Genomic DNA, 25,247 nt, shown 5'->3' on the forward strand with positions numbered 1-25,247 from the left:
ATGAATTGCTAAAAAGGTTTTTGGAAAACTATGCTATTTTTAATTATACGAAGTTCTTGGAGATGGTGTTAGGTACCCAGGCTGTCTCAAACTGCTGGTTGGCAGATCATCCTTTACTGGCTCCTTAGAAACATAGCCTCCTTGGGATGTCCTCTAGGTACGAAGTGGTTGATATGCTTGATGTTCTGTTGTTTGATGGTGATTGGGGAGGTGCTTTGTTGTTGTTGCCTCTCATTATTGCCTTCACACATCTGGTGTACAGGCTGTTATTGCCTTCTCACAGCTGGTGTACAGGCCGTTATTGCATAACAGCTGGTGTACAGGCTGTTATTGCCTTCTCACAGCTGGTGTACAGGCCGTTATTGCCTTCTCACAGCTGGTGTACAGGCTGTTATTGCATAACAGCTGGTGTACAGGCTGTTATTGCCTTCTCACAGCTGGTGTACAGGCCGTTATTGCATAACAGCTGGTGTACAGGCTGTTATTGCCTTCTCACAGCTGGTGTACAGGCCGTTATTGCCTTCTCACAGCTGGTGTACAGGCCGTTATTGCCTTCTCACAGCTGGTGTACAGGCTGTTATTGCATAACAGCTGGTGTACAGGCTGTTCTTGCCTTCTCACAGCCGGTGTACAGGCCGTTATTGCATAACAGCTGGTGTACAGGCCGTTATTGCCTTCTCACAGCTGGTGTACAGGCCGTTCTTGCCTTCTCACAGCTGGTGTACAGGCTGTTATTGCATAACAGCTGGTGTACAGGCCGTTATTGCATAACAGCTGGTGTACAGGCCGTTATTGCCTTCTCACAGCTGGTGTACAGGCCGTTATTGCCTTCTCACAGCTGGTGTACAGGCAGTTCTTGCCTTCTCACAGCTGGTGTACAGGCTGTTATTGCCTTCTCACAGCTGGTGTACAGGCCGTTATTGCCTTCTCACAGCTGGTGTACAGGCCGTTATTGCCTTCTCACGGCTGGTGTACAGGCCGTTATTGCCTTCTCACAGCTGGTGTACAGGCCGTTATTGCCTTCTCACAGCTGGTGTACAGGCCGTTATTGCCTTCTCACAGCTGGTGTACAGGCTGTTATTGCCTTCTCACAGCTGGTGTACAGGCCGTTATTGCCTCATCACAGCTGGTGTACAGGCCGTTATTGCCTTCTCACAGCTGGTGTACAGGCCGTTATTGCCTTCTCACAGCTGGTGTACAGGCCGTTATTGCCTCATCACAGCTGGTGTACAGGCCGTTATTGCCTTCTCACAGCTGGTGTACAGGCCGTTCTTGCCTTCTCACAGCTGGTGTACGGGCCATTATTGCCTTCTCACAGCTGGTGTACGGGCCGTTATTGCCTTCTCACAGCTGGTGTACAGGCCGTTATTGCCTTCTCACAGCTGGTGTACAGGCTGTTATTGCCTTCTCACAGCTGGTGTACAGGCCGTTATTGCCTCATCACAGCTGGTGTACAGGCCGTTATTGCCTTCTCACAGCTGGTGTACAGGCTGTTATTGCCTTCTCACAGCTGGTGTACAGGCCGTTATTGCCTTCTCACAGCTGGTGTACAGGCCGTTATTGCCTCATCACAGCTGGTGTACAGGCTGTTCTTGCCTTCTCACAGCTGGTGTACAGGCCGTTATTGCCTTCTCACAGCTGGTGTACAGGCCGTCATTGCCTTCTCACAGCTGGTGTACCGGCTGTTCTTGCCTTCTCTCAGCCGGTGTACAGGCCGTTATTGCCTTCTCACAGCTGGTGTACAGGCCGTTATTGCCTTCTCACAGCTGGTGTACAGGCCGTTATTGCCTTCTCACAGCTGGTGTACAGGCAGTTCTTGCCTTCTCACAGCTGGTGTACAGGCCGTTATTGCCTTCTCACAGCTGGTGTACCGGCTGTTCTTGCCTTCTCTCAGCCGGTGTACAGGCCGTTATTGCCTTCTCACAGCTGGTGTACAGGCCGTTATTGCCTTCTCTCAGCCGGTGTACAGGCCGTTATTGCCTTCTCACAGCTGGTGTACAGGCCGTTATTGCCTTCTCACAGCTGGTGTACAGGCAGTTCTTGCCTTCTCACAGCTGGTGTACAGGCCGTTATTGCCTTCTCACAGCTGGTGTACAGGCTGTTATTGCCTTCTCACAGCTGGTGTACAGGCTGTTATTGCCTTCTCACAGCTGGTGTACAGGCCGTTATTGCCTCATCACAGCTGGTGTACAGGCCGTTCTTGCCTTCTCACAGCTGGTGTACAGGCCGTTCTTGCCTTCTCACAGCTGGTGTACAGGCCGTTCTTGCCTTCTCACAGCTGGTGTACAGGCCGTTCTTGCCTTCTCACAGCTGGTGTACAGGCCGTTCTTGCCTTCTCACAGCTGGTGTACAGGCCGTTCTTGCCTTCTCACAGCTGGTGTACAGGCCGTTATTGCCTTCTCACAGCTGGTGTACAGGCCGTTCTTGCCTTCTCACAGCTGGTGTACAGGCCGTTCTTGCCTTCTCACAGCTGGTGTACAGGCCGTTATTGCCTTCTCACAGCTGGTGTACAGGCTGTTATTGCCTTCTCACAGCTGGTGTACAGGCCGTTATTGCCTTCTCACAGCTGGTGTACAGGCTGTTATTGCCTTCTCACAGCTGGTGTACAGGCTGTTATTGCCTTCTCACAGCTGGTGTACAGGCTGTTATTGCCTTCTCACAGCTGGTGTACAGGCCGTTATTGCCTTCTCACAGCTGGTGTACAGGCTGTTATTGCCTTCTCACAGCTGGTGTACAGGCCGTTATTGCCTTCTCACAGCTGGTGTACAGGCCGTTATTGCCTTCTCACAGCTGGTGTACAGGCTGTTATTGCCTTCTCACAGCTGGTGTACAGGCCGTTATTGCCTTCTCACAGCTGGTGTACAGGCCGTTATTGCCTTCTCACGGCTGGTGTGTAGACCAACCTTGCTACTGCTGCTCTCAAAATTGATGGCTCACATCGCGGAATTTGTATGTGATACTTCAACCAGCAAAGCACAGTCGTTTACAAAATCAAGATCATTCAACTGGACATGTTGGCTTGGGATGCCAAAGGCTGTGCCCAGCATCACTACCTTCATTGAAAGATCAGTAACCCAGAGGAAAAGAAGTGGAGAGTATGTGCAGCTTGCTGTGCTCTTGTAGTGATGTTGGAATCTGTGATGTCCTTGCTGGTCTTGACACAGCAGATGGAGTTGTGGTATAAGCCTTTGAAGATGTTAAGCTGCAATACCAGGTCCATAGTAGTAGCAACCAAGATCTCTGCCAGCAAGGCATGGAAGAGAATACCTAACGTGACACATATGTTGAACATCTTCATCTGCTTTTCCTACATTGGATTCTGGGCATCAGTGGAGAGACAGAATCACCAATGAAGAAGCCTTGTTCTGAAATAGCCAGGAACACCTGTGGAATATCCTGATGGAGTGACAGCTGAGTCTGGCAGAATACTCATTTTGTTTTCTGGGCATATGTTGCAGCAGAGTGGCACTGTAATGGATGCCATCAGATGGGAAAAGAAGGGGCTGATCAAAGCACATCTGGGGCAGTACCTTTAAGGAGGACCTTTGAGTTGCCTAATACTTGGCCTGGAGCGAAGATGATTGTAATGGAAGGGGGCCAGTGTCGGAGTCTTGCTGCCCGTTGTACTGTATGGGACCAGAGGAACTAAATCTTAAGTTCAAAGCGGATAAAACATTTGAACATTTGAGGTGGAAGCTCCTGCATTCTTGTACATTGTGATACCAAATGTGAAAATGTCTGCACTAAGTTTGACTGTCAACCATTAGGACCCACTAAAACTGCAGTGAATTGGCACAATGGGTTTTTTTTAACTGCCCAAACAATTTGTGTGATGACTCATTTACTAGTTGTAAGCTAATTATAAAGTCTGATTCCCAAGATCAGTATTTGTCATGATTAATGACTCATTTCTTTCTATTCACTTAAATCAGTGTACAATTTTTCAGGAGTTTAATAGAATTATGTGCAATTTCAGAATTTTGACAGTAGTCTGCAATGCATCTAATGCAAGAAATGAAGCTATTGAATTTATCTCAATCTCTGTATTACTGGCATGGTTAGGAGCAAAAGCCATGGGGAATGGTTGCTTTATTGATTTCACATTTTAAGAGCTGCTTATTCTGAACCTTGAATTTACCGATATGTATCCAATGTTCCAGATCGTCATTTAGAGAAGCACTAAGGACATTTAACATTAATTTATTTCATATTTTTGTATTTCGTGCACTGAGGAGAAAACCTAGCTTTCAGACTTGAGAGCTTGCTACTGAAGAGTCTGGAAGCCTATGTATTTACATGTGTTAGCAAGTTTTGAGAAGATTTGTAGCTCAGGTTGAGGTTCTGGATGTAGGTTTGCTCGCTGAGCTGGAAGGTTCATTTTCAGAGGTTTCGTCACCATACTGGGTAAAATCTTCAGTGAGCCTCTGAATGAAGTACTGCTGGTGCAGCCCACTGTCTTTTTGTATGTTTGAGTTTCTTTTGGTTGGTAATGTCATTTCCTGTTCTTTTTCTCAGGGGGTGGTAAATGGGATCCAAGTCAATGTGTTTGTTGATAGAGTTCCGGTTGCTGAAACTTTATTGCTGGAACAGCACAGCAGGTCAGGCAGCATCTAGGGAACAGAAGATTCGACGTTTCGGGCACATGCCCTTCTTCAGGGCATGTGCCCGAAACCTCGAATCTTCTGTTCCCTAGATGCTGCCTGACCTGCTGTGCTGTTCCAGCAATAAAGTTTCAGCTTTGATCTCCAGCGTCTGCAGACCTCACTTTCTCCTCGAAGAGTTCCGGTTGGAATGCTTCTAGGAATTCTTGTGTGTGTCTCTGTTTGGTTTGTCCTAGGATAGATGTGTTGTCCCAGTCAAAGTAGTGTCATTCTTCATCTGTATGTAAAAATACTAGTGAGAGTGGGTCATGTCTTTTTGTGGCTAGTTGATGTTCATGTATCCTGGTGGCTAGATTTCTGCCTGTTTCTCCAATGTAGTGTTTGTTACAGTTCTTGCAAGGTACTTTGTAAATGACATTAGTTTTGCTTGTTGTCTGTATAGGGTCTTTCAAGTTCATTAGCTGCTGTTTTAATGAGTTTATGGGCTACCATAATGCCAAGCGGTCTGAGTAGTCTGGCAGTCATTTCAGAGATGTCTTTGATGTAGGGGAGAGTGACTAGGGTTTCTGGATGTGTTTTGTCTGCTTGTTTGAGTTTATTGCTGAGAAATTGGTGGACTGTGTTCATTGGGTACCCATTCTTTTTGAATATACAGTATCAGTGATTTTCCTCTGCTCTGTGCAGTTCCTCTGTGCTGCAGTGTGTGGTGGCTTGTTGAAATAATGTTCTAATGCAGCTTCATTTGTGGGCGTTGGGAAGATTGCTTCTGTAGTTCAGTATTTGGTCCGTATGTGTCGTTTTCCTGTAGATGCTGATTTGAAGTTCCCCATCGGCTGTTTGCTCGATGTGACATCTAGGAATGGCAATTTGTTGTTGTTTTCCCCCTCTTTAGTGAATTTTATGTCAGTAAGGATATTATTGATAGTCTTGAAGATTTCCTCTAAATTATTTCATTTTAGTGATGACGAAGGTATCATCCACGTAGTGGACCCAGAATTTGAGTTGGATATTTGGCAGAGCTGTTTGTTCAAGTTTCTGCATTACTGCCTCTGCTAAGAAACCCTGATATTCGAGATCCCGTGGATGTTCCGTTGGTTTGTCTGTAGGTTTTGTAGTTGAAGGTGAAGTGGATGGTAAGGCATAGGTCCTTTACACATCATTGACAAAATACCTTGCAAGAACTGTAACAAACACTACATTGGACAAACAGGCAGAAATTTAGCCACCAGGATACATGAACATCAACTATCCACAAAAGGACATGACCCACTCTCACTAGTATCCTTACATACCGGATGAGGAAGGACACCACTTCGACTGGGACAACACATCCATCCTAGGACAAGCCAAACAGAGACACACACGAGAATTCCTAGAAGCATAGAATTCCAAACGGAACTCTGTCAACAAACATATTGACTTGGATCCCATTTACCACCCCCTGAGAAAAAGAACAGGAAATGACATCACCATAGGAAATGGTGTCACCACAGGAAATGATATCACCAACCCTAGGAAACTCAAGCATATAAATAGAAAGCGGGCTGAACCAGCAGTGCTTCATTTGGAGCTCACTGAAGATGTTACCTAGTATGGTGACGAAATGCCTGAAAATGAACCTTCCAGTTCAGCGAGCAAACCTGCATCCATTTACATGCATTTTTATGTGGTTCTCCATCCTGAAGTGAAGAGCTGGGGGCGGATAGTTCAGAACATTGAACAAAAAGATAGAAAACAAACTACTGTGCTGTGGTCTTGTGATGGGTCCAGTGCCCAACAGAGAACAATCTAGAAGGTCAGTCAATGCATGTGTCTGTTGGAGAGTGGAAGCTGAAGTGTTAAGTTGAAGTGTTAAGCTTTCTAGCAAGAAATCCAGAAGCGGAGTTTAGGGAACTTACTCTGTGCATTTACTCTGAAGTTCAAGGTTTTTTTTTGTAATTATCCTGTTCAGATATGTTATAATGCACATTTGTACCAGGTTGTGATACTTTCCTGTGCCTCAAGACTATGCCAGCTAATGTAGTTGGCAATTGTTTGGTTTTCGCTGGGAGAGATTAGATTAGATTCCCTATGGTATGGAAACAGGCCCTTCGGCCCAACAAATCCACACCGACGCGCTGAAGAGTAACCCACCCGATCCATATTTATCCCTGACTAATGCACCTAACACTATGGGCAATTTAGCATGGCCAATTCACCTGACCTGCACATCTTTGGATTGTGGGAGGAAACCCATGCAGACGCAAGGAGAATTGCAAACTCCACGCAGTCAATCACCTAAGATTGGGATCGAACCCAGGTCCCTGGCGCTGTGAGGCAGCAGTGCTAACCACTAAGGTAAAAACAATGACTGCAGATGCTGGAAACCAGGTTCTGGATTAGTGGTGCTGGAAGAGCACAGCAGTTCAGGCAGCATCCAAGGAGCTTCGAAATCGACATTTCGGGCAAAAGCCCTTCATCAGGAATAAAGGCAGTGAGCCTGAAGCGTGGAGAGATAAGCTAGAGGAAGGTGGGGGTGGGGAGAAAGTATCATAGAGTACAATGGGTGAGTGGGGGAGGGGATGAAGGTGATAGGTCAGGGAGGAGAGGGTGGAGTGGATAGGTGGAAAAGGAGGTAGGCAGGTAGATCAAGTCCGGACAAGTCATGGGGACAGTGCTGAGCTTGTTTCAGGACATGGTTGAAGAGCTTCAGGGCAGAGGAAATGACCTGGGAGTTGCAGTGGGAGAGGGACTCCCTGAGATTCTTGTGGAGACAGGAGGAAAACTTCTTCAAGGCAGGCATCCTTGCAAGAGGATTCGCAGTAGGGTTAAAATCAATGAGGTAAAAACAATGACTGCAGATGCTGGATGCCACCTAGATACCAGATGGGGGGAAGAAAGTATCTCATGAATGCACAGAAATTTTCTGAAAATAAATCGCTTACAACATATGAGCCTGAGTGAACATTTTTGGCATGCAACTAGTGGTTTGAGTGTTTGTAATGGTGTTGTTGGGATAAAAGGAATAATGTGAATTTGAAGTGAAGTCTTTTCAACCTTTTTGTTCAATGTAATATAATTCATGGTTTCTCCTTTGTCTAGTAATCGCCTTATGCTTTATAGTCTTGTAGCGTCATGTGAATGTATCTGACCTCCGTGCTTCTAAAGAGAATCATTTAGTATCTAATAATTTAGGTTTCATTCTGGAATTTAACTTGCCAGTATTAGCAACAGCTGGGATCATAACAGTGGTTGTACCTAGTGCTGTGATTTTTCTTTTAAGTCATGTCCTAAGAACAAATTAAGATCATGAAACGTAGGAACAGAAATAGACCATTCAGCCCATCGAGTCTGCTCTGCCATTCAGTCACATCATGCTGATCTGACAATCCTCAACTCCACTTTCCAGCCTTTTTCCTTATAACCCCTGATTCCCTTACTGACTAAAAATCTGTTTATCTCAACCTTGAATATACTTAACGACCAAGTTGTGACAGCTGTCTCCAGTAAAGAATTCCACAGATTCACTATCCTCTGAGAGAAGAAATTCCTCCGCATCTCTGTCTGAAATGTCCGATCTGAGATTATGCTCTCTGGTCCTAGACTCACTCATTAGGGGAAACCAACCTTTCTACATGTACTCTGTCAAATCCCCTAGGATTCTTCATGTTTTAATAAAGTCACCTGTCATTTTTTAAAATTCCATTGAGTACAGGTCCAACCTACTCAACCTCTCCTCGTAAGAAAATCCCTCTGTACCTGGTATCAGCCAAATGACTATTCAGTGAAGGTGATGAAAATCAAATTAGTCCTGATTAGTTTTCTTGTTGGATCTTTGTAAAATTGCCATTGTTATTGGCTCAGTACAGCTGCTTGATGTAGGAAACTTAGGCTGGTTTTATGGCCCCTGTCCAATGGGTTTAAAGATGTTGCGACTTGTAAAATTGTATGTGACCTTCCCACTGCCTAGCTGCTTATTTGAAATATGTTTTGTTTTCCTTATTACCTTGCAGTGAACACCAACATTCCATTTGCCTTCAAAGTCACTTGCTGTACCTATACATTAATTTTACATGATTGATGTACTAGGGATCCAGATCCCTCTCCATTTAAATAGGATACAGCTTCACTACTCTGCCTGCCAAGATAAGCCGGTTCATAATTATCCATGTAATATTCTTTCTGCCATGTTTTTGTTTGCTCACTTAACGATATCCTTTTGCAAACTCCCTACCTTCTCTTTACAATCCATTATCACAGTTTTAGCTACCTTCTATTTCCTGCCATTCAGCTCCTAGTTAAAGATTTTAGGTAGTCGAGGACATAGTATTGAATGTAGTTAGTGGCAATCCATTTGACATTTTAGTGTCAATGGTGAAGCATAGGCATACACTGATCTTTAAGAAAACAATGCTGAAACTCTGTTACAAGAGCCTTAATTTTCATATTATACAATCGATTGTTTAAGTAACTGCTGCTGAACAATTGATCCAGTCCTTAAAAAAAAATTGTTGTTAACTGTCTCCATTGTAACTAAGCACCAGATTTTATAAACGTTTTAAAAATTGTCCATAACATTTTCAACTTCAATCTTAACCCTCAGTGTCTACATCAATCTTTATCTTACTGTCTAATATTTTAAAAGTGATTTGTTATTAGTGTTTTTTTTCCCATTCATTGGACATTAGGGTGAATTCTTTAATGTGATTAGCTCCTTGGGTGTCTTGATGATATTACTGCAACTCAAGACTGGAAATCTCAGTTAAGCAACTCTGCTCAGTTATGAGGCTCAAGAGTTAAGGTTCTCAATATTAGATTTTTCAGCACTGTTTTATTAAAAGTCAGCGCATATCTCTGCTTTGTTACTGACTGCATCCATTTAATTTTTCTGATAGATTAATAATATATTTGAAATAATGAATTCAGTAGCACCATTGTTCTAAATATGTTTCCCTGTATTCCTAAAGGAAGTTTATTTGTTTAAATGACAACATTGACCACAATCATAAGGATGGCGCTACAGTGAAGGCTGTTCTTCGAGATTTCTATGAGTCATTATTCCCTGTGCCATCCCAGTTTGAATTACCAAGGGAGTACCGTAACAGATTTCTCCATATGCACGAGCTTCGGGAATGGTAAGTGAAGCTTTAAGCCCTTCTTTAAAGGATGTGCTATGTCTAGGAAGTGGCTTTTTATTGAAGGTACTTCCCTATTGTATAAGAAATTAATATCTGTTTAAATTTCCACATGCTTATATAAAAGCATCAATTTTATTTCTTGGATGAAGTCCATATTTAGTCTGGCCTCCCAGTCGAGTGATAATGACAAGTAATATTCTCATCCACCACAAACAGCTTCTGTGTTTAATGATACATGAGCATAGTCTAAAAACTATTGTCTGATAGACTCCATAAAAGTGGAGAGTGCTGACAGCTTAACCATCTGCAGTAACATAAAATCTGGGTTTATACATGGATTTATAATGGGAGTGAATATTGCCTAATAAGTGTTCTTCCTTAAGCCACCTTTGTAGATACTGATTAGTAAGAAATTGTATGGAATGTGATTTTAAAAAACACCAAAATTAACCTGTTTTATTTCTCTGCAATTCTTAACTTAAAACTTTATTCTTATAAATGGTGGCTGTTTGAATTTTGATACTACCCAGTTAATTTTCAAAGCTAAGAGCTAAATTTGGAAATTATATTGAATCTTAATACATTTGGGATTTCCTTTGGAAAAATAAACTGGTGTGTTGCCCCAAATGATTGACTGAAACAGTAAAATAAATGTACCCATTTTTCAATCAATCAGTACTTTGACCAAAGTCTTTAAGCTCTGTATGATGGATTAATTCATATTGTTGATCTTATTATGATCCTGGGCAGACTGCCATATTTCTGTCATGATCCTGTTAGTGGACAGTCACTTTGATATTTAAAGCAGATAAATTGAGAAATCCAGGGCTCTTAGGAGGATGACAAAGCCATAAGATTCCACAGTTTTGAGCAAATAACAATAAACTTTACTGAACAATATTGGAACAGTAATACAATCTATAATGCATGTACAACTTATTTCTAACACATAATTAACATGGCAATTGTGAACAATAGCCTGATTCCCCAAAGTGTATATCAAATGACAAATATGATCAAAACAGATCCCATAGATCTCTCAGCAAATTCATTAATGAACAGTAGGTTCATTATACATTATACTTCACAAAGGATTACAGTTCTTCACTTCTGCTGATTGAACCTTAAAAATCTTTCCCATATGCCACTTTGATATAGCCGCTGTCTCAACAGCCACTCCCATTCTAGTTGATCACCCTATTACTGTGTCAGTGATTCCCCTGGACTCTTGAGCTACGTTAGAGTAATTATTCGGAAGCATAATTCCATTTCTTTACTGATAGCTAGCTCAATCAACCAGTCCACAAAATGCTTCTGGTGAACTTTACAACCCCATTCTGTTGGATAAGGAACAGCAAGAAGCAGGAAATGTTGGGAGCTATCTATAGGCTCCAAACAGTAGTGGGGATATAAGGGAAATCTGAGATGTGTGCAATAAAGATACAACTGTAATCATGGGTAACTTTAATTTACACATACATTGGACAAATCAAACTAACAATTGTGAACAAGGATTTCCTGAAGTTTGTACATGATGGTTTTTTTTAAGACCTAAACATTAAGGAACCACCCAGAGAAGAGGCAATTCTAGACTGGATACTGTGCACTGAGAAAGGATTAAGTCTTGTTTTGCATGTCCCATGGGGAAGTGTGATCGTAACATAGGAAAATTCTTCATTAAGATGGGGGGGGTATAACTCCAATGCAAATCTAGGGTCCTGAATCTAAGTAAAGGGAACTATGAGGCACAAATAGGCAAAGATGGATTGGGGAATCTTTCTAAAACATTTGTCGATAGATAGGCAACAGTTATTGTTTAAACAACATGTGCATGAATTACAACAAATATTGATTCCTGTTTGGCGCAAAAGTAAAAGAAAGAAGGTGGCTTAACCAAGACTTGCAAAATAAGTTAGTGTTAGTATCAAATTCAAAGAAGAGATGCATAAAATTGCCAGAAAAAGCAGTAAGCCTGAGGTTTGAAAACATTTTATAACTCACAAGAGGACAGAAAGTTTGATCAAGAGAGGGGAAAATAGAGTATAGGTAAAATTGCAGAAAATCCAGAAACTGACCGTCAATTCTTTTATAAATATAGCAAAGATAAATGTAGGTCCCCTAAAGTAAAAAGTTGGGAAAATTACAATGGGGAACAAAACAATAGCAGAAGAATTGAACATGCTGTTTGGTTCTGACTTCACTAAACAGGGCACAAATAACTTCCCAGAAATGTTAGACAACCAAAAGTCTAGAGCGAGGGTAGGATTGAAGGAAATTGCACTGGGAGATATTAATGGGGTTAAAGTATGACATATCACCTGTGGCTGATTAATTTATATCCCAGATTCCTGAGGGAAGTGGTCCTGGAAATATTGGATACATTGGTAATTGTCTTCCTAAATTCTGTAGACTCCGGGCAACTGCTACACATTGGAAGGTGGTAAATGTAACCTCACTTTTTAAAAAGCAAGGGAGAGAATAAATATAGTTACAGACAAGTTAACCTACTATCAGTAGTGGGGGAAAATACTAGAGAACTATTATAAAAGACATGATATCAGAACATTTGGAAAAATTAATGGTGTTGGACAAAGCCAGCAAGAGTTTATGAAAAGCAAATCATGTTTTAAAAATAGAGTCTTTTTGAGGACGTAATTAATAGAAAAGATAGGGGAGAATTGGATGTGGTGTACTGGATTTTCGGAAAGCATTTGATAAGGTCGCAGATAAGATGTTAGCGGGTAAAGAGGTAGGTTAAGGGCATGGATCAAGCATTGGTTGTCGACAGGAAGCAGAGGGGTAATAAATGGGTCTTTCTCCCAGTGGCAGATGGTGATGAATGGGGTTACCTCAAGGATCAGTGCTTGGGCCCCAGCTATTCATCTGGGTGATAGAACCAAATGTAATGTTTTCAAATTTGCTAAGACACAAAATTGAGTGGGATTAAGAGTTGAAGAGGATACAAGAGGCTTCTAGGTGATTTAGATATATTGAGTAAGTGGGCAAACACATGGCAGATGTGGTTAAATGTAAAATTATACACTTCAGTGTGAAAAACAAAAAGGTAGAGTATTATTTAAGTTGTGATATATTGGTAAGTGTGGCATACTAAGGGATCTGGGTGTACTTGTGTAGTAGTCAAGTGAAAGTAGACAGGCAGGTGCAGCAAGCAATTGGTAAATGGGATGTTAGCTTTCATTAAAAGAAGATTTGAGCTCAAAAATTGGGATGATTAATTGTTATACTTGGCCTTGGTGAAACCGCACCTGGAGCATTGCCTGCAGTTCTGTTCTCCCTAAGGATAAGGTAGATAGTAACCAAGGTTCATGAGGGAAAGCAAGGCTGTCCTATGAAGAGAGATTTGTTTGTGCCTGAATTCGCTCAAGTTTGGAAGAATGAGAGGGGATCAGATTGGAACATATAACATTCTGGCAATGCTGGACAAACAAAATGCAGGGAAGTTGTTTTCCCTGGCTGGGAAATCTAGAACTGGAGGTAGTCTCAGGAAATGGGACTGACCATTTAGGATAAAGATTAAAAAGATTTCTTCACTCAGAGGATAGTGAACTTATGGAATTCTTTACCATAAGGCTTTGGAGGCCAAGGCATTGAATGCATTCAAGAAAGTGAGAGAGCAATTTTTAGATTTTAAAGGCATCAAGGAGTATGGGGAGAAAGCAGGAATATGGCATTGCAATAGAGGATCAGTCATGACCTTATTGGATGGCAGAACAGGCTCAAAGGGTTGAATGGCCTACCCCTGCTTTTAGCTGCTATGTTTCTGTCAGCTGCTGTGAAGTCTTAATACACTCAGACTATTTATGAACTCCTCAGAGCTTCCCCCAACTAAGCCAGTGATCTTCCAACTTCCTGAGCTCCCAGAATGCTTTTGGAGTCCTCGCCTTCTGAATTTAGGCAAGAACCATCTTGCCTCTTCATTGTGTTCCCAGTGCTGAATCAGTGTAGAGCAGTCACCTTCCCAGCAGCACAGCTAACTGCAGTACTCCTAACATGGAGTCTACATCTCTTTCTGTCTCTTCCACCTGCTCAGTACCTGTAATCTTTGAAATCCTCTTCAGTGACCCCCAAACTATTGAGTGGCTATTGAAAACCTTATAAGCCTCTCCCATGTTGTTGGACAAATTAATTAGTGCCACCTAGTAACTTTCATAGCTATCTTTTCCATAAATGTTACCAGGTTGCTGATTTGCTCTGAGGAAATGATTGATGCAAGTTGATGATTTTTATCCCGTCCTAGGCAAGAATGTTTGGCACATGATATCTTTTCCAGTCCTCTGAAAAAGGAGTGCTCTTTGTTCTACTCCCATGTTGTTTTCCCGTTTTTAAAACTTTTCGTTTCTCAAAGTATTGGATTTGGTTTCCTTCATTGCTTCTGATAGGCCATTCCATGAGATAGTATTTCCCCTGCATTGTTTCACAAAAGAAATCATAACTCCCCATTTAACAGTAGAAATTGTTCACTGTCTATCCTTGTAGGTTAGATTTGCCAGCTTATTTACACTTATCATTTAACAGCCTTTAATTACAACCAGCCAAACAGCTACTGTTTATATACAAGTCTTGAATGATTAGTGTTGAGGTTCATTAAGCAGTATTCCTAATTCTAAACTATCTTCAGCTTTAGTAATGACACAGTGATATTGGTGTCAAAATATGCTACCTTTTTTATAAAGCAGTTTCTTGATTAAAGTTGTTGTCAATTCAACTAAATATAACCATGGTTCCACATAGAATTAACATATTGGTTTTGTTGAGTCCTTGCTGATTCTCTGTAGATCAACCCAGTCAGCCTCATTGCCTTGTTCTATTACTATGTCCATGCAAATTGATTTCCTTGCAGTACCTGTCCTATTCCTTCTGAAATCTCCTAGTTTCCATTTCTTTCAACCTTGTAAGTAGTGAGTTCATATCATTACGTCAGAAATCTCTGCAAAAAGCGACTTGGTAATATTGTAGATTCTGATCTGTCTCATTCCTAATTAAGTGGTCCCAATCTTAATTGGAGAAAGGGTTCCCTCTAAAGATGATGATTCAGAAGAAAATGTAGCACCTGCTTTCCACAGGTTAAAGCAAGGTTATCCTACCTGAATGGATTCCTTACCTTCCTGCCTTGCTCAGAATCCCATTCGGTTGGCAACTAATCCTTTTTTAAAAAAGAAGCCAACTTTCAATTTTTCTTGTTCATAGATTGTAAGTGCCTCTGGTTAGCCCATTTATTGCCCGTCTATATTTAGCCCAGCAGAAGTAGTAGTGAGCCACTGCAGTTCGTAGTGTCGGCACATCGCCAGTGCTGCTAGGAATGGAGTTCTAGGACTGGCATCCAATGATGCTAAAGGAGTGGCAATATAGTTCCAAGTGAGAATGGTGTATGGCTTGGAGAGAAACTTGCAGTTCCCATGATTCTGATGCCCTTTTCGTTGTAGGTTGTAGAAGTTGCTGATTTGGGAGGTACAGTGAGCCTTGTAGATGGCACACACTGCTGTGTCTGTGTCTTGATGATGAGGTGGGTGAATGTTGAAAATGTGGCAATTTACATCTAAGTCCTAATGAACATGTTTTTTACTGAGAATTTTGTGTGAGGGACCTGGACAGATCCAAGTAAACATTTGTAGAAAGGGACAATATCATTTTTTTCAAGGAATCAAGCGATTTGAACTGAATTGTTGGTAAACATTTATTTGAGATGAAGGTTGTTGTGCATTGTGAAAATTGAAATTGCCCCCTGGCAAAGGTAGAAGTCTGATCCTGGGAAAGTAGAATTTATAAATTATATGTTTTATAATTCAAACTACTTGATAATAAATTGAACTTTGCTAGTGTTTAAGCTTGTTTACATTTGAATACAGATTTTCTTTGTTTAATGTAGTCTACATACTCTTGAAACAATTACACACAATTTTTCTTGCAGACTTACTGACTTACAAATAGTTTAGTATCTCCATCGTTTGTAATTGATTGCCTTACATTTGAGAACAGCTATTAGTCCCAGCCAGATGTTTGAACTATTTTGATCTTTGGGAAATGTCCTTGATTTGCACTTATTACCTTGTCCACATCCCAAGCATTGACCAGGTAAGCTCTCGACACCACAACACTCTACTTCCTATACAAATCTTTCCCTCATCTCATGTTCATCCAGAATTCCTGAGTTACCTACCTGACTTAGTATAAGCTTTCTGCTAATAAATTATCTCAAGCCCTATAGATGTGTGGTGCTGATGGAACTTGGAACTTTTTAAAAAGATAATTCTTGAACTGTGTGTAATGGATGAGGCACTGGCATTTCACCAGTAGAACCTTGGCTCAAATGAGGCCCAGAAAATGACACACAAATATCTCTCGCTGCTGGTAAGACCTTAGGAAATAGGAACAAGAATTGGCTGCTGTGCAATTCATTAGGATCATGGATGATCCAATATTCCTCACATCCACTTTCCTGCATTTTCTCCATAACATCTGATTCCCTGACTGATCAAGAATCTAACTATCTCAGCCTTAAATATGCAGGACTCTGACCCCACAATTCTCTGTGGCAATGAGTTCCAAAGACTCTTAAGTTGGTATCCCTTTATTCTGAGACCATGCCCTGGTGCCTTAGCCTTTCCCATCAGGGGAAATATTGTCTCAGCATTTATTCTGTCAAGCCCCTTAAGAATCCTATTATCTCAATTGACAAGGAAGTGTGGATCTTCACTGGGGAGAGAAACAGAGTTCAGTTTTGATTCCTGTATGATGACATTTCAGAGGGTCATTGTTTTCTTTACAGCAGCTTGAACTATTTGTTATGTAAGAGAAGCAAAAGGCTTATGAACTTAAAGCAAAGATCTCTTGTTGCATTCCAGAGAGCAAAATGTTTCTCATGCAAAGTTTTAAGCTGAAGTAATTGAAACTAGTCCATTCCAAGAGACTTGTGGCTTTGTCATCAATTCTGTTTTTACAGATTAAAAAGGCACTTGCTTAAAATTATCAAAGTTACTCAACTTCAGCTAATTTGAGGACATGTTTTACATGTTTGATGGTCAGATATCCAGACTTTTATGTTCCTTGTTTGTAAACCAGTTGTCCCCTCCACACTTTCCCATGGGTGTGTACAGTCAATCGTGAGGAAGATCAGTCCGTTATAAGTGGTTCTATAAAACTTTCTGTTAGCAGCTGGGAAATAAGTGACCCCTCAAAGACTTCATTTGTTTTTTTTTTATTTCTCTGTCCTCTTTCTGTGCACCTATACGAACACTATTCATTTCCTCCCTACTGTAGTGTTGTGGTGGCATATACTGAATTTCATTTGTGGTCTAGCCTGCGTTCCCAGCTGACAGGTACAGTTTCATGTCTGCTAGCACTATTACAATTTACTGCCAATGGTTCCAACTGAATTATAACTTCTTTTTTATTACAGGAGGGCTTACAGAGATAAGTTGAAGTTTTGGACACACTGTGTGCTGGTGACACTAATTATCTTCACAGTTTCTTCTTTCTTTGCTGAACAGGTTTGTTAATCTTGAATTTTTAGTCTTTTATTAAAACTGATCTTCATGAAATACCTTCAGTGTAGCTAGCAGGATTATTTCCACTGGAGCAGAGCAGTCAATATTCTCATCAATATTTTTAAGATGATTAAGCAGTTTGATGGTGTTAAGAGTCAGTGAGGAGCATACAAGACTACAGTAAGTGTACTAGCATTGAGATTATTTGAACAAAGATTTGGCATGGACATTTGCTAAATGGTTGCCTGCTATGCTGTATCTGTGGTTCTAGATTTCAAATTATTTTTCATTTCTCCTTCATGGATGTTAAAAGTAGAATCACTGCTCAGCGATTTTTACAAAAATGTCCCTGGGTTGGCGCTCATTAAGGTATTTGAAATTTTGTCATTTTTATATAGCTGTTTGCTCAACAGACATGCTTTCTGTTCTGTCTCCAAGAATTGTTTCAGGAGTCTCATCTTGCAGCTGAAGTAACTTTGTTTGATGCACTTCTAGTTAAATGTAATCAGTCTGTTTGACTGGGGCTACAGGATAAACCTAAAAAAAGACAAATACTGCGTTGTTTTTTTTTCTAATTCATGGGATCTTTGTGTTGGCTGGGCCAGCATTTATTGTACATCCTTAAGTTCCCTTGAGAAGGTAGTGTGAGCTATATTCTTCAGCTGCTGCAGTCCATTTGCTGTTGATAAAACCACAGTGCCATTAGGGAGGGCATTCCAGGGTGTTGACTGAGTGACACTGAATGAATAGCAATATATTTACAAGTCAAATGGTGAGTGGCTTGGAGGGGAACTTGGAAGGATTGGTGGTGTTCCTATCCATCTGCTGCATTTGTCCTTCATGGAAGATGCTGTCTTAAGGAGCTTTGGTGCTTAATTGTAGATGGTACACACTTCTGCGTACCATCTGCGTACCATCTGTGCCAGTAAAGCGGGCTGTTTTGTCCTGGATGTTGAGGTTTTGGAGTGTTGTAGGAGCTGCACCCATCCAGGCAAGTGGGGTATATTCCATTACACTCCTGACTTGTGTCTTGTAGATGGTGATCAGGTTTTGGGGTGTCAGGAGGTGAATTACTTGCTTCAGAGTTCCTAGTATTTGAACTGTGTTTATGTGGCTAGTCCAGTTGAGTTTCTGGTCAGTGGTAACCCCAAGGATATTGTTATGGAGGATTCAGTGTTGGTAAGTTCAGGAGCACAAATTCAGTGTTGTTGCCTGAATGTAGTCAGGGTCCAGAGTCTTTGCGATATCTATTACCTTCAGCCATTTCTTGATATTACATGGAGTGAATCAAATTGGCGGAAGACTGGCTCCTTGATACTGGAGACCTGCGGAGGAGACAGAGATAGATAACATTGATATTTCTGGCAGAATATTGTTGCAAATGCTTTAGGCTTCAATGAGAGAAATTCAATTGGCAAAAAAAAAGACTCTGTCTTTGAATTGGCTGAGAGCGTCTTTTTACTCTTTGTTTTTTGAATAGGTGGCAGTGGAAATTTGATATAAGTTTTCAAAATCATAAGGGATCTGGTCAGAGTGGATGGAAGACAAGCAGATTGGGAACCAGAAAGCAGGTATTTAAAGCGTTTAGCAAAAGAAGCAAATGGAAGATGAGGAGAAACTTTTTCACACAGTGAGTAGTTAGGGTCTGTTTGGAAGTGTGGGGCAGGCAGTTTCAATTGATGCATTACAAAGGGCATTAACTGATTATTTAAGTTAGAAGCATTGTGCATGGTTACAGGAAAAAGGGCAGGAGATTGGCAATAAGCCAAAAGGCTCAGGGAGGGATGGTGCAGACAATAATAACAAATAGGAAGGCAATTGCTGCTACATCTCTACTCTGTCATCATCTCAGTGAAAGAGGACGCTGATTGATAACATGGTCAAGTGGTTCTTCCTCAACAATAACCTGCTCCATTTGGGTTCTGCCAGGGCCACTTAACTCCTGCCCCATTACAGCCTTGATCCAAACATAGGCAGAAGTGCTCAACTTGGGGTAGGAGTTCAGCATTATTGACCTTGACATTAAGGCATTATTTGACCGAGAATGGCATTGAGGAGCCCTAGCAAAACTGGAGTCGGTATGAATTACTGGGAGGGCGCTCTCCACTGATTAAAGTTGTACCTAACACAAAAGAAGATGCTTGCGGTTGTTAGAGCTCAGTCATCTCAGTTCCAAGATATCACCACAGGAAAGCATCCTACACACAGTTGTCTTCAGCTGCTTCATCAATGACCTTCCCTCTGTCATAATTGCACAATGTTCAACACGATTCATGATTCCTCTGATGATGAAGCACTCCATGTCCATGTGCAGCAAGTCTTGTGCAATATCCAGGTTTTGGGCTGACAGATGGCAAGTAAGGTGTGTGTCATGCTTGTGCCAGTAAATGACCATCTCCAGCAAAAGAGGATTAAACCATTGGCACTTGACATTAATGGCATTACTGTTGTTGAATCCCCAACCATCAATATCTTGGATGGTTACTATTCACTCGGAACTGACCTGGACTAGGCATACAAATACTGTGGCTACAAATACAGATCAGGGCCTTTGAATGTTGTGGTGAGTAACTCTCTTCAAGACTCCACAATGTCTGGCCAAGTCAAGAGTGTGATGGAATACTCCCCACTTGCCTGAGTAAGTGAGGCTCCAGCAACTTTCAAGAAGCTTGACACCATCAAGACAAAGGAGTCTACTTGATTGACAATCCATCCATCATCTTCAACAACCACTCCCTCCATCAGCAACATACAGTAGCCACAGTGTGTACCATCTACAAGATGCATTGCAGCAATTTACCAAGGCTCCTTGGATTGCACTTCTCAAATCAGCAACCTATCCCGCCTGGAATGTCAGGGGCAGCAGATGCAAAGGCTCGCCATCACCTGCAAGTTCCTCTCCAATCCACATGTCGTTCTGACTCCTTACTATTTCACTGTCTCTTCTCCGTTGCTGGGTCAAGATCTTGGAATTCCCTCCTTAACAGTACTGTGGGTGTATGCAGCTGACCATCTAGCCAGCAACATTCACATCATGTAAACAAATTTTTATTTTAAATTCCTGAAATTGGATTTATTGTGGGTGGTCTGGTTATTGTCAGTTTTAAATTTTCAACCTTGGGCAAACTGCCCTGATGGAAAAATATGTCTCTCTCCATGTTTTTTCCTATTCAGCCGTCAGATCCAGGCCCAGCGGTCTCTTCTGGGTATACCTTACCCTTGCAAAATATTTTACATGGTGGAAATTGGAAATAAAAACAAAATGCCAGAAATGTTCAGCAGATGAAAGATCATTAATCAGTTACCATTGTGTTCCTACCCAGATGCTGAATACTTGCAGTAATTTTGTTTTTTTATGCCCTTGTAATTGTGTAGCATTTTTGTCTTTCCCATCCTGTGAAGTTATTTTAGTGTATATTCAGTAAAAGGTTTGAAGGCCAGACACCCATCCTGGTTACATATTGAGTGAATTCAATTCCCTATGAACTCTTGATTCTCTCAGCCCCTCCTCATTGTTCCTAGCACAGATGTTTAAACCTCTGGAATTCCTCTTCACTCTGTGCTGTCCCCAGAGCTTCCCTCCTACCTGTCTCCTCCCGCTCACCTCATGTCTTTAACCCACTTTGTACAATTGCCTTTCAGTCTCTTGCCTTGCTTGTGCAGGAAATGGTTTGTGTATGAATTATTGCTGGAGGTGGTTAGTTTTTATTGATAATTCTGGCTTGGAATTTCCTATCTAGGAATCAGTTAACAATTGGCTTACTGATTTTATTGTAGAGAAACGTGTGGCAATGCTATTTATTTTGTTTTGCTGCTTAGAAAATTTGACTGTTTAGAAATTTAACAAATTCTTTTACTTGTGCTGTACATTTTGGTTTCTTCTTTGAAAGAGAAATGAGAGTAGTTGTAGCTCAGTACTAGCACGCAGGTATTTCATGCAGGTCATCTTTGTTTCCAACTCCTCAACCTGCTCCCAATGCAGCTGGTGGAGGTTTTAAAATCATGTTTTTTAATAATGTGCATTTTATATACAGATAATGTATTAACTTGTAATACCCTTGTAGCAAATCACATGGGCCCAATTGAAGGCTTGTGCTAGACTTGGTTGGTTGAAAAATGGCAACGCTAAGATTATTAGTATCCTTGCCTTGTAGCTTAGCAATGGAAACATGGGTTTAATCTTTATGTAACCGAAGGGACAAGTGGGCACTTGTGGCATTAAGTTAACATTCTGCAGTCTATGGTTTACTTTAAGCTTAAAAGTTTTACTCTGCTTGGGAATTCAGACTTGGTTTCCACATTTAATTCTTTGTAAACCAGTGATTTCGGACATGTAACTGATCTTAGCCACAATGATGTTTGGTGAATTGCATGTCCAGAGTTTAAACTTCAGTTATAGCTATGTTTCACCAGCTAGACTTTTACCAATGGTCCTGGTCTGTAATTGTCTTGTAGTCTGGAACCTGATGGCACTTTAACCAGGATCATTGGAGTACCAGATGCTGAAGGGAGAGCTCCAAACTCTGAGGGCATTAGGATCAGTTTTATGACAAGGCACTTATTCAAAAAGAGACATGACCTTATGGAGAGAGTTGCTATTGTGGTTGGGGAGATTAGTAGAGCAATGGGACTGACCATAAAGAAGTAGAAAAGAAGAACAAGGTGCATAAAGGAAGAGTATTGCAAAATAGGAAGGAAGTGAAGCCATGTTAGATAGAAGCGACATGAGGAATGCAAAAACAGATTACAGTGCACATACATAAAGTTACTGAGCTACAAGCACAAATACTAGTGTGGGATACCTGCAATGGGAGTAACGGAAATGTGGTTTAAAGATGGTAAGAACTCCAAGGATCTGAACTATTGAGGAACAATTTAGATAAAGAAGGACAATAATGTGGCAATACTAAGGAGGGAAAGCTGTGTAGGATCAGGAAGAGGCTATCTTTTGCGGGGCAAAGAAATTAAGCATTCAATGGACTTTAAAAGTGAAAGAGACAAAGGAAGTCACTGCTCAGAGGGGAGCTGAATGCAGACACACAGATTTCAAAATGAAATTGAATAGACACTTGAAGGAAATACACTTGATTCCCACAGCATTACAAGTTTGGTGGTGGGATGGCTGGATTGTTCTGTAGGGAGCTGGCATGAACTTGATGGCTCAAATAAATTCTTACGCTAGCTCCTGTCATACCATTAAAAGCAGATACTTTATGCATAACTAGTTGTGCTGTGAAAACGAATTGTAAATTAGTATCATACCATGTCCAAAAGATCCACTTTCATGCAATGGGATTGTTTAATGTGGTCTGTCATCAATTGCTTTCGTTTCAGTTGATTGCACTAAAGCGAAAAGTTTTTCCAAGGAGACGGGTGTACATGAATGTTGCTCCAGATCGAAGCAGTGTGTAGAAAATGAGAACACAGATGTCCCTCAGATCCTAATATAGAATTCGGACAGCTGGCCAGCAACAATGAAAAACATTCTGGGGGCGATTATTCACCGAATGAAAACAAATCTGAACAATTGAATGAAGGAAATCAACAAGAATCTGTGAATGTACCAAAGGGGAAGAATTCTTCACTAATCACCATGTTATTAACCTGAAATGTACAGCTCCAGAAAATGAGGATCTTTGCAGAACAGAGGTGGTGAGATCTCCGTTGTTGGTTGTCGGCTGTCTGGGTTTAGCAGTATTTAGACCCTTGACATTTTAACCTGAACCAAAAGTTATTGGAAGCAAGCCGATAAGTCAAAAGAACATATCACCAGGAAACAACGGTCAAACCTGAGCTTGCAAAGGAAATTGGTGGACCTACTTTCTAAATCAGTTATTCAAGTGCCATTCCATGCCAAATGAACTGACATCCTTCATGGAATAATATTGTGGGTGGTGGGTTGGGCGACTGCACTATAAAAGAACACAAATACCTTTTCTCCATGTGTTAAGTTGTGAAAGAAAAATATTGTGGCATTTCTTTGCAGTGACCACAAAGGTTACAAAGAGCAAGATGGAAACATGCATTAATGATGCTGGCTTGGTATTTGCAGTGTACACTCCAGTAACTGTGGGGAAACAATATATTTTATCACACTCCTGCAGATGTACAAGATGTGTTGTGTTATAGGTCCTTTATGATATTAGAATTCTATCCAACTGAATTGTCGACACTGCACTGTGCCCTTTGAATGCAGCACACATGCTGACCTGCTATAACAGCGTTTTTGTTGCTGTCCCTCCAATTTTTACATAAAATGTCACTAAATATATTTTAACAGTCATTAGGTAGTACTTATTGAGTATAAAAGAAGAATCTAATCTTCCCATTAGTTACTCATTCACCACACCTCACAGAAATTCCCAAGTGCCTGTCTTAGTATTAGATATTTATTTATTTTAGAGAAGGTGGTTTCAACTTTTATGAATTGGCTAAAAATAAATTTATTCATGTTTGTTTAAGTTAATCCATTTTTCAAGGGGAAATGTTTTATCCCTTAAGTAGCAGAGACCAATCCCATTGAAATGTAAGAAAATGCACAATTCTTTAAACTTTTGGTCTTGGATTTAAAATCAGGTTTTGACAACAAGAAATTTAAAAAAACATATTTGATTAGAATCATCAGGAGCACATAGCAGTCTTTGATCTCTAAGTCAACAGACGGCACTTAACTAGGATAACTTTTCTCTCCTTTTATCATTTTGCTTGGTAGGATGTCATTCTTTTTCTACATAAATTCTTGAAATTGACACAAATCCTTAAATAGCTGTTTTAAAGCAGTAAAAGATACCCAGAATATCTCTCCAACATGACCCTTTAGTCATTTGTTATTTTTAGTAACGATGCCTTCATTGGTTTGAAAATGTGGAGAAGGTCTTACTGCCATTTGTGGCAATTCATCAGATTAACCCATTTGACATCCTTTGAACCAATCATAACCCATTCAGCCTTGTCATAAATCTGATCAGAGCAGACTAGCTGCAATCACACAGCTTTGACAGAATGTAGTGCAGCTGTTTGTAAATCTAGTCTTTTCCTTTTTGTGAAGGTCATGCTGTGTGAGTTCTTTTTAAAAGAACTGTTGCACATTTTAAAGGTAGAAATGTCACTCTGTAAATAGGGAATTTGTGAAAAAAGCTTATTGAATTTTGCAGAATTAAGTTTAGATTCAAAGTATCACTGAACAAATGTGATGTCTTGAGTATTTGAATGATGAAATCTTCGGTTGTGTAAAAATGTATGCTACACTGTTGCAAAATTAGAAGGAATCTGTCTTGTGCCTGCACAAAAACTGAAATGCACTCTTCGGACAAAAGTGGAATATTACAGATTCTGGAAATCTGAAATAAATACAAAATGTTGGAAATGTTACTTTGTGTTTGATCGGTTTTATAGCCACATTTTCTTCACTGCTATATCTGGCTCTGACTTCAATGTTTATTCATTCCCAGGTCTGGGCATTTTTGACAGAGCCACCATGTACTGCTCACCTAATTTCATTCCACAATATAGTAGTGACCTACCTTAAGCTATTATAGATGTGTGGTGGAGAGACTCCCAATGTCAGGGAGAGTGTTCCAGGATTTATACTCAGTGATGATAGTGGGATGATAGATTTCTAGTTTGGGACAGGATGTGATGTGGAGAGAATGTTTTTTTTAAATCAGTTATGAGATGCAGGCATCACTCACGGGGCCAGCCCTTATTGCTAGTCCTAATTCACTCTTGAGAAGAGGTGACAAGCTGCCTTCGCAAAAGGCACTTGCAAGTGTTGAGATTCTTATGCATCCTTGAAAATGACCAAAGTTGTGTGTTTGGAAAATGCTGTCGTAGCAGCATTGGTGAGTTACTGTAGTGCATCTTGCAGATTCTTTACTACACTGCTGCAACTGAGCGTCAGTGTTGGAGGGAGCCGATCTTTAACATGCTTCAGTGTTCTACCCCCCACACACCGTGTTTGGGGCCATTTGGTCCTTAAAGTTTACATGACTTAATTCGTTAATGTATTTTACCATCCAACATCA

At 40.9% G+C, this 25,247-nt stretch overlaps 1 protein-coding gene across 3 annotated transcripts in view; it reads left to right on the top strand.

The window, feature by feature from the left end:
* The window catches only part of gnptab (N-acetylglucosamine-1-phosphate transferase subunits alpha and beta), a 91,497-nt gene extending 66,903 nt beyond the window's left edge, over positions 1-24,594 (top strand). For 2 of the 3 annotated variants that reach the window (XM_043708746.2, XM_043708747.2), the window contains 3 exons: positions 9,548-9,715; positions 17,136-17,226; positions 22,558-24,594. In XM_043708746.2, coding sequence (XP_043564681.1) covers positions 9,548-9,715; positions 17,136-17,226; positions 22,558-22,635 — 337 coding nt within the window. In that variant the 3' untranslated portion in view covers positions 22,636-24,594. Of the gene's footprint in view, positions 1-8,593; positions 9,516-9,547; positions 9,716-17,135; positions 17,227-22,557 lie in introns of those variants that run through there. The other variant, XM_087996993.1, reaches the window with a different exon arrangement.
* Positions 24,595-25,247: the final 653 nt, after the last annotated feature.

Source organism: Chiloscyllium plagiosum, unplaced genomic scaffold (genome assembly GCF_037043375.1).
Source record: "Chiloscyllium plagiosum isolate Xiang-an unplaced genomic scaffold, Cpla_swu_hap1 HiC_scaffold_19, whole genome shotgun sequence".
Classification (NCBI taxonomy): Eukaryota; Metazoa; Chordata; class Chondrichthyes; order Orectolobiformes; family Hemiscylliidae; genus Chiloscyllium; species Chiloscyllium plagiosum.